The sequence below is a fragment of the Brachionichthys hirsutus genome, chromosome 20 (assembly GCF_040956055.1).
Source record: "Brachionichthys hirsutus isolate HB-005 chromosome 20, CSIRO-AGI_Bhir_v1, whole genome shotgun sequence".
Lineage (NCBI taxonomy): Eukaryota > Metazoa > Chordata > Actinopteri > Lophiiformes > Brachionichthyidae > Brachionichthys > Brachionichthys hirsutus.
Window position 1 is genome coordinate 277,149 of NC_090916.1, and position 10,298 is coordinate 287,446.

Genomic DNA, 10,298 nt, shown 5'->3' on the forward strand with positions numbered 1-10,298 from the left:
CCCTCTTCGGCGAGCTCTATATAGCTCTATGTATATATCTATACGGTATATAGAGAAAGAGAGCTATGCAGAGCCGTGAGAGTAACTTGGATGCAGTCCTTCCCTCTCTGTAGCTCTGTAGAAATAAAAATGAATTGAATTGAACACACACGCGCACACACACACACGCCAGCTGTGGTTGTTCACGAACAAGGAAGCTGAACACATTGTTCGTTGCGTGTATTGACATCTTAGTTGATGCTCTTTCCAGTGGAGTGTCCTGTTTAAAGTGGCACTGACCTCGGGGCATTGGAGGGTCCATGTGGTGGCTCGATGGACTCACACTGAAGTCCTGTCAGCTACACTCCATAGTGGGGTCTTGTCTCCTGGCAAAGAGACGACAAGTGAGCCTTGATGGACCCTAGAAAACCTGTAAGTAACACCCTTTATACTGCATTCATTGTAAAACCAAGACGTACTCACGTTTCTTTATTTATTGACAGATAATAATGATAATGTGATGGAAAATGGGGGATTGGAACTTATTGGGGAGTATTTTAGAAGAAGTCCACATTCATTCCACCATTGTGGGGAAGATCTGGCTTACGATTCTCTTCATCTTCCGGATGCTTGTGCTCGGCGTCGCGGCAGAAGATGTCTGGGATGATGAGCAGAGTGAGTTCGTTTGCAACACCGAGCAACCCGGCTGCAAGAACGTCTGCTACGACCAGGCGTTCCCCATCTCCCTGATCCGCTACTGGGTCCTGCAGATCATATTCGTGTCCTTTCCGTCTCTGGTCTACATGGGGCATGCGTTGTACCGTTTGAGGACGCTTGACAAAGAGAGGCACAGGAAAAAGGCCTTTCTGAAAGCCGAGCTGGAGGGGACAGACCCTGTCCAGGAGGACCATAAGAGAATCGGGCGAGAGCTCAGGAAACTGGACGGACAGAAGAAAGTGAGGAAAGCGCCCCTTCGAGGCTCCTTGCTGCGCACGTATGTATTCCACATCTTAAGCAGATCTGCAGTGGAGGTGGCTTTCATTGTCGGTCAGTGTGCTCTGTACGGCATCGGGCTGGCTCCGCTGTACAAATGTGAGCGGCTGCCTTGCCCCAACAGCGTTGACTGCTTTGTGTCCCGGCCAACGGAGAAGAACGTCTTCATGGCGTTCATGCTCGCCATCGCCGGAGTGTCTTTATTCCTCAACCTCCTGGAGATTTTCCATCTGGGGGTGAAGAAGATCAAACAAAGTTTGTATGGATACAGATATGGAGACGATGACAGCGTGTGGTCGAAGAGAAACTCCGTGGCACAGCAGGCTTGTGTGCTCGCAACCTCCTCCCCACAGAGGTTGGTGCGACTCACACGTCACACCTGCGCTGTCGGGTCTGATGCCCGTAATACGGATCCTCAAAATCACGAGGACTCCAACAGCTCAGACCAGCAGCCAAGCGCTCTGGAGCAGCACAGTCCTGTGGACAGCAGGAAGCCCCCATGCAGCAGCGAGGAGTCGAAGGGACCGCCTGTCCCAGCCCAGCCACGGCATCCAGGACCTCAGCCCACAGCGACGGCCAGCCACGTGGAGATCCCTGCAGCCTCGAGAATCCCTCAGAGGAAGCAGAGCAGAGTGAGTGTTTGTAAGGCGCTCAGCGACATGAGCGATTCTCCAGACAGCGACCCCTACCCCACAGCAAGGAAATGCAGTTTCATGTCTCGAGGACTGTCAGAGGACAAGCTGTCGACTCCATCAGACAGCACCAATTCACAGAGTGGAACCGATACAGAGGCCCAGCACCGCAACCACGGAGAGAGCCCGGTGTCGACCCCCCCACCTCCACCCAGTGGACGGAGGGTGTCCATGGTGAGTAGAATAAATGATTATCCAGACATGGTTTATCTGGAGCCTCTAAAGCAGCGGTGTCAAACTCATTTTCTCCAAAGGCCACGTTAGCATTATGTTTGCCCCCAAAGGCCAAATGTAAACCGTAACACAGTAAAAAAGTAACTAAATGTAATGTAATCTAATGTAAAATAAATGTAACTACTCCTTAACATGCTGTTAGATAACTATTTATTATTTATTTAACTCTTTAGCCGCCACAGTAATTACAATAAAATATTCAGGTTTGATATCACTTTTTTAAAAGGTTGTAACTTAAACATTGTTAGAGATAAATCCATACTGTAAATGAGAAAAATCATAAGTATGAACCAAAGTTTGTGATGGGAATAAATTAACACATCTAATAATGTGGAAAAGTTCCATTCAAATGCAATCATCACGCAGGAACAAAGATAATCGATACAAAATCAAAGCAAAACCAAAAAGCCACCATCTTGTCTTGTTATGGACATGCAGAAACCAAAAAAACAACCGAAGTGGGAAAGATAAAGAACATTCCCAGAGTCAATGGAAAAGACGTCACTTTCAGGATCAGCACTGGACAGCTCCATATGTAGCCGGCTACCTATGGAGCTGTCCAGTGCTGATCCTGATCCGTATGTAGCCGGCTACCTATGGAGCTGTCCAGTGCTGATCCTGATCCATATGTAGCCGGCTACCTATGGAGCTGTCCAGTGCTGATCCTGATCCGTATGTAGCCGGCTACCTATGGAGCTGTCCAGTGCTGATCCTGATCCATATGTAGCCGGCTACCTATGGAGCTGTCCAGTGCTGATCCTGATCCATATGTAGCCGGCTACCTGTGGAGCTGTCCAGTGCTGATCCTGATCCATATGTAGCCGGCTACCTATGGAGCTGTCCAGTGCTGATCCTGATCCATATGTAGCCGGCTACCTATGGAGCTGTCCAGTGCTGATCCTGATCCGTATGTAGCCGGCTACATGTGGAGCTGTCCAGTGCTGATCCTGAACAACCAACACATGTGGGCTGTTAAGAACACGTGACAGATGCAGCATTTTACAAAAACAAATGTCTGACACAGCTCTCAGGGGCCACCAGAAATGGCTCTAAACAGTCTTTCTAAGCAGACAAGGTGGAGGCTGAATATTTGTTTAATATTTTCACTTTGAAGACTTTTATTTTGCACAACAGGCAAAAACGAAACACATTAACAGTTACCGGTATTCAGCTACGTGTAGCAGACACATGCAGGTATGCAGGGATTGAGGGGACTGAGGGCAGAGCTGCATTGACTATTTTAAATGCCAATCCCATTTTGAGTTGTTTAACCCTGTCTTCTACCCTGAGCCATTTTAGGCTAGCAAAATGTCCAGGAAGAAGGTGGGTCATGGGCCCCAGATTGAGGAGTAGCCGAATCAGTTTGTTTTGGGAGGTTTGGAGCCTGGTTTTCAGGGACACTTTGATGTTTGAATACCAGGAGGTGCTAGCATAGTCAAAGAGGGGCTGAACGAGGCTCCAGCAAGCGTCCGGAGACAAAAGCAGACATTCTGCCCAAAAATCTTGTTCTCTGATTGACTTTTTTGATCACCTTAGTTGCCATACTATCGCCAGACAGGTATTTGTCAAGAACACAGCCCAAATAGGTAATCTCTTCTTTGCTGGAGATTACTGTATTATCGACTGTGACCTTGAAATCATTAACATTTATCTCACGTAGAGTGTTTAGACCCAAAAAGAATAGATTCTGTAACTTCTGAACAAATCCGTTAACCCCGGAGGAAGAGGAAGCGTCTCCTCTTCTGTGGGGCTGTCTAACACCCCCTAAATGCCCCATTACCCCGTCCATGGTAATATTGTATAATATGTAAATATGTATTATACAAATTCAAAATAGTAATATTATAATTACATGCAGCATCAAGGAAAAGTATTACACACATAGTAGTACACAGGTTGTATTTAATCCACGTTATTCAACCTGCCTATAAACGGCGAGAGCTGATTCGACTGCATTTTGCACTTTCATGGATCGAAGCCTGTTGTCAACGGCTGATTGAATGTTCTTTGCCGTTCGCATTAGGTCTGTTAGGCGCTCTATTGTTAGCCCAGATAACTCCTCAGGCTCTTCATTCATGGGGGGCAGCATGCCCGTCTATCAGAGCCTCAAACTTGACCTCAAAGCCCCCCCCCCCCCCCCCTCGGAGCTCAGCCAGTCACACGGACGTGGTTACGGCTACACTTTGAATGTCTAGGGGAAAATCCCTTGTAATCACGGCTCGCTTCAGGCCACAGATTCTTCCAGCAAACGTTGATCGTTTCAGATCTCATCTCAGGAGTTTCTCTATTTATTTAGCTGTAAAAGTTCAACAAAACACTTGAGTTGATCGACACCGCCTTAAAACGAGTTAAACTGTACATCTCAAATCTCGTGAGATTTCTCTCAAATTCAGATCTTGAACAATCTTGTGAGATTTTTAGAGTAAGAATGATGAAAACATTTTTGCGGATACTTGAGTTGGAACCGTGGATTGCTGCGGGTTTACTGTACACATTTTAATATACATAAGTTGCACCTGAGTAAGTCGCAGGACCAGCCAAACTATGAAACAACTGAGACTTATAGTCCGGAAAATGCGGTACTTTGTCCTGGAACCACAATAATTCATCTCTTTGCAGTCATGTTTGTTTGTCTCCCATTATACTTACAGTATCTTCACTTTAACTCTGTTTTTTGTGCACTTATATAGATTTGTCCAGAGGGCCGAATACAGATAGCTTTCCACAATAAAATAAAATAAAATTCAAATCAATTCAGTTTTATTTATATAGCGCCAGATCACAACATAAAGTCATCTCAAGGCACTTTGCAGGATTAGCAGGGAAACACAGAACCCAACTAGACCCACAAGAGCAACGGAGGCAAGGAAAAACTTCCCTTTAACGGGCAGAAACCTTGGACAGAACCTAGGCTCATGGTGGACGGCCATCTGTCTGACCGGCTGGGTAGAGAGAGAGAGAGAGATAGAGAGAGAGAGAGAGCGGTAGAAAGACAGAGAGACAATGAGATGGATAGAGAGACAGAGAGGAGGAGCAGACAAAAACAAAACACAACATAGAGGCTGCTGAACAAGATACTGACTAAAGAGCTGCTATATAAATGCTAATGCTAGCAATATGGACATCAGCGTGGAGGGACACAGGTCCAGGTTCTGCAGCACCACGGACAGAAGGACCTGAAAGAGAGAGAGGGACAAACAGAGGGAGAGAGAGAACAAGACTACAGGAAGAGAGAGAGATTACTGACATATATTTATAACATGAATAATCAGATAAAGAGGGAGGAGCTTAGTGTGTCATAGGAGGTTATGCTACCAGTGCTGGCCTATGACAGCATATTGATTATTGTATTGATTAACTATAAGCTTTGTTAAAAAGGAAAGTCTTGAGTCTACTGTTGAACATAGAGATGTGTCTGTCTCAGGAACCAATCAGGGAGCTGATTCCACAATAAAGGAGCTTGATAACTGAAAGCTCCGCCCTGCACAACAGCACTTTCAGACTTCTGGATGGAGATGTAGGACGCAGGACTCACAGACCTCCGACCTCTGACCTCCAACATAAAGCTTCGGTCCTTTGATTAAAAGGCCTCAGAGAAAAACCACAAAGCAAAATGTTCAACTCCCTCCAAAGTGCAGTAATGTTGGAAAATGTACCCAATAAATATATACAATGCCTCATTGTAACCTTCCATTGCTCCATTTATATTCTATCACTATTTCCTACGTCCAGGTTTTGCTAACTGGAGCACTGTTGCTGCTAGACGTGTTGTTGAGACTTCTGAATGAACAAATGAGCTTGCTAACTTTAATGTCGCAGTCTCTATTACCATCTCTCATCATCCTGTGCCCTCTGCTGGTCACATAATATATCACACTACATATCAAGACAGAATGTCCTGCTGGGATTCCTAAAGTATCCTGATGCTCCTGATTATTGGATACACTTTTTATTCTGTCTTTCAGAGCATGATTCTGGAGCTGTCGTCAATCATGAAAAAGTAAACGTGCTGCTTCTGGACTCAGGTAGAAGGGATGGACGGATACAGATCGCAGATCGATGACTCCTCCTGCTCCTCAGCGCGACTCCTCCAGAGAGGATTTAAGTTTTTGTTTTTGTAAAAACATCCTCAAATATCAGAATATGATATGCACATTTCTTTATTTCAGAAAGAGAAATGGTGTCTAGACAAAAAAAGTAATTTATAGAACACTAGTAATTGAAATGAATGAAAATGGGGTTTGCACAATACCATATTTACAATGGTTATTAAGTCATTTTAATTAATTGGGGTCCTGTAGCACTTAAAAATTATAAAGGTAAGAACTCTTAGTAGAGCTTAAGCAAATAACAGCTATTTCAAATTGACAATATTAACACAAAACAATCATCTAGGAAAGAAATGAAAGAAAAAAACACCAACTTGAACTGGAAGCTTAAGAGCTATTACATTAAAAAATAATGCACCAAAACCTACTAATACAATAATCCATAGAATCTGTGTAAAAAGCATGTAGAAAAAACACCTGATGCAGTTTGCTGATACAGTCATTGACCAGTTATGAGAGGTATGAAGGATTTCACAGGTAGATAAGTGTGAGGAAGTCGACTCGGGGATGGGGTCGCGGCCCCTGCATACACTCACTTCACTTGAATGTGAACAATGGCCTCTGAAAGTTCTAAGGCAAATATCGGAGGTGCACTTGTGTCCACGTGATGCTGAGCCAAGACAAGTTGAGGAAACGCTTTCCTTACACAACACCAAGAGACAGTCCGATTGAGCAGAGGAACAATTTAAATGGCAAAAAGTGATTCAGCTTGACATGACAGCTGTTTGTAAACATTTTCCATCTTTCGATTTGAATCAATAAGCTTTGAACTGGGACAAGCCGTCTTTTATCGGACATTATTAGGAGCACACGAGCCAGTGTTTGTTTCAGAGAAGCAGCACCAAATCAAATCAAGACAACAAACAAACAAACAAACAAACAAACAAACGGCAAGCGTTTCATTTACAGCGTTACAAGAGCAGGATAGTTCAGCCGCTCGGCCTGCAGGGGGCGCAATCCTCACGCTTCCGTTTTGCTGACCTACGGACAGAGTCCTTACCAAGTTGCTTTAAATCTGCACTAATCAATGGTTCCAAACGAACAACATGACAGTGATTTGAAAGCTCGTTGTCATAGCGACAAACCAGCGGATAATACTGTTTGCTCTCGTCATCTCATCTCCTGCAGCAACAGCTGATGCTTTTGCACTGTTGGAAAATCCATGAGCCTGTAGCAACGTAAGATACAAATACATTGTGTGTTAAAACCCGAGCTGAAGATGAGTGAATACTGAATTTAGATCGGTCCCATTGACAGAAAGGCAATGAGTTCATGTTGTCCCGCGTCTCTCCAGTTCATTCTGCTGCCTCCAACCGGCTTTAACTTTATTTAAAGGTGTGTCTGATTGGAACTTTAAACAAAGCAAGCAAAACAAAAATAATAAATAAGCCTGCTTCTGTGACGTCAGAGAGGAAGGTCAACTGTTTGGCACCGTGACTTAAAAAAGGATCAGTTCACCCAAATGACAACGCCATTTTGGCTTCCGCCGGTGCCCTCAAAGCAACCAGAACCGGCCGGGCTGATCGGAGTGATCTGACCACGTCAAACTCTGCGTTGGATGTAAAGACGTCCGGACACAAACCTCTACCGACAGACGAGGCTGCTGCTTGTTTATTGACCAGGTAAACAAACAGCAGCTATAGAGGAATGTAGACATTTGTTGTGCTCAGTATTTGTATTGCAACACAACACAAAGCCATAAATTCATTTTCTCCAAACAGAAGCTCCCGAATGCGACACCCCCGTTCTCCAATTTAAGGTTAGGCAATTGAAAAAGTTCACAAATTAAACTGACGTTTGGATGGAGAAGATAAACTTGTGTAACGTTGATGGTTCGACTTTAGTCGGCGTCATCCTGGTACCATCGCCACGTTGAAGCACCGTTTCACTTTAGTAAAACAAGGATCAAACAGGAAACGGGCCGAACCACAACTGCGTCACGTCAGGCAGTGCCAGAACGTCTGTACTGCGTCTATCATATTCATGTGTGTGTATGAGCATGCCTGTACTCTATGAAGCAGGATAAAATACTCGGATGTTTGGAATCAACATTTCTTAGCTTGGCCCTGCAATGAGCTGGCGTCTTGTCCGGGGTGTACCCCGCCTTGCGCCCTTAGTCAGCCGGGATAGGCTCCAGCAGACGCGTAACCTGCAAAGTGGCTGTCGACGAGGCCATTGCCATCTTCTCACCTACGAGAAAATGGATGGATTTATACATTTCAAAATGACCTTAAAGAGCTCGCCAAATGGCGTCTGTCCCGCTGAGGACAGACACCCCAAAAATCACAAAATTGGAGGGGGACTGGGCTTGAGGCTGGCTTATTCACTCCCGTGTCTCCTACTATACATAAAGGTATAAGGTGTACTATACATATTCTAAGGTAAATTAGATTTTAGACGTGGAACCCTTGATAAAGTGACGGCCGATAGCCCTTCCTGTACGCTCTGGTACGCTGCCGCCGCGCGTCAATGCAGCTACCGCTAGCTACTTTTTCTACGGCTGTCTGGAGAACACATCCTCACCAACGTCAGATCGGAATGCTTATGCTATGAGACTGATTCTGCAGCTACATTCACGGACCTTCGAGGAAAGATAGTAAACACAGGAACATATTGGATTATTTAGGTTGGAGAAATGCTCAGCGGGAGGTCAAACAGGTACGGATGCTAGAAGTGTTAGCTTTAGCAGGCCTTTAAGCTAACAGCTTAGGAATAAAGCGCCTTTAAGGAGCATTGAATAAAGGTTTGCTGTCGAACATCTGTCCAGTCCTGCTTGGAGGGAAAGCCGTCCTGCAGTAAGGGTCGAGATCATTCAACATGCAAAAGCAGAATTTAAAGCTGATTCAGAAAGAACGTACACGGCAAACAGAAGCTAGGCTAGCGATGCTAATAGCTATAACATGCACGCACATCACAAAGACGGATGCTCAAGCTAATATGTTCCTGTCTTATATGTTATTATTAACTTATTATTGTTACTTAATCATTTTGGGACAACATGGACACTGTCTTCACTGCAGATGAATTAGCTTATTTAGTTCCTAACACAAACAGAAGTTGTGAACAATCTTATACTAATAGCTTCGTTTTGCGTTTAAGTTTGAGAGACATTTTCTTCACATATCGTTTAATGTATATTTGTACAGTTATAACAAGACGTCTCCTCTTGAGCCAATTTAAGTGCTCCAGTCTCGGACTTTTAAGGGTTCTAAAACTAAAACATGGAAGTGCTAAATGGGTCTGGAAAAAAAGGCCCTGAATTAAGGTTCGTTGTTCTCAACCTGTTTTTCTTTTTTCATTCAGGATCAGTTTACAAAATGATAAAATAAAAGTATCTGTCTCTTGGCTGCACTCTGTGTTGTCTCTCTGAACGTCAAACAGCGACAGTGAAGCGTGTTCGCAAAGAGCAACTTTAAATACTGATAAGAAATAAGAGCTCCCCCAAAAACACAAGGCAGAACTCTTTCACATTTGAAGAGGAGGCGGGGACGACGTTAGAGAACTAACTGTTATACATGCACGGAGCTCAAACCTCTGCGTGTGTGTCTGCGTGTGTATTGAGCTGGTTTCCTGAGTATAAGAACATCCACCATGGTAGAGGAGTATTCATTAGGCAGGACAGGAAACAGCAAAGCAAAGATTTTCTTTTCCCTTAGCAAAAAGGTGCTTGATATAACCCCGGTGAAAAACACGTCTAAGCTTCTACCTGTACAAAATCACTGTTACAGTCGCCATGCGCCGTTCTATATACAATGCTGCCAACAAGCACTTGAAAGTCACCAATACAACATCCAAATGGCATTGCTGATGAGTGGGAAACAAACAGCCATTTCACCGCCTTTCATTTCAGTGCTAAGGAAGGCAAAGGAGGAATGTTTTCGGTTACATCCTGTACAAAGTCGTCCTGGACAGAAATACAAATGCGAATCGCTCAAAGACATTTTTGCATATGAACATTTTACAGTCCGACTGCATCGCAGCTTCCTCGTGTGCAGAAGCCGTGCACTCGTCGTTGTTTCCTTACGAATCGGGTTGAACATTCAGAGAATTTCATTTCCTGAGTTTGAAGTGGTGACGAAAAGGGCCACCGAGATGTGAGGGAACCGGAGCGATGGAAAGAGAGACAGGAGGAGGTAGAGAAGACTGATAGGGACAGAGTGGGGAAAAGAGAAGGAGGAAGGCAGGGACAGAGACCATGTTGGTACACAGAGGCGTTATCTAGGTCCGGTGAGGTGGAATCTGGGGCCTCCCCTGGGGGGGGGGGGCTGCTGCCGGGGCGGCTATAGCACCA

At 44.7% G+C, this 10,298-nt stretch overlaps 1 protein-coding gene across 1 annotated transcript; it reads left to right on the forward strand.

Annotated features, from left to right (window-relative positions):
* The first annotated feature begins 506 nt into the window (after window positions 1-506).
* gja10b (gap junction protein alpha 10 b) lies at window positions 507-5,902 on the forward strand. Its single transcript, XM_068753812.1, has 2 exons — window positions 507-1,838; window positions 5,864-5,902. The coding sequence occupies exons 1-2, from the start codon at window positions 507-509 to the stop codon at window positions 5,900-5,902; spliced, it is 1,371 nt and encodes a 456-aa protein (XP_068609913.1).
* The last annotated feature ends 4,396 nt before the right edge of the window (window positions 5,903-10,298 follow it).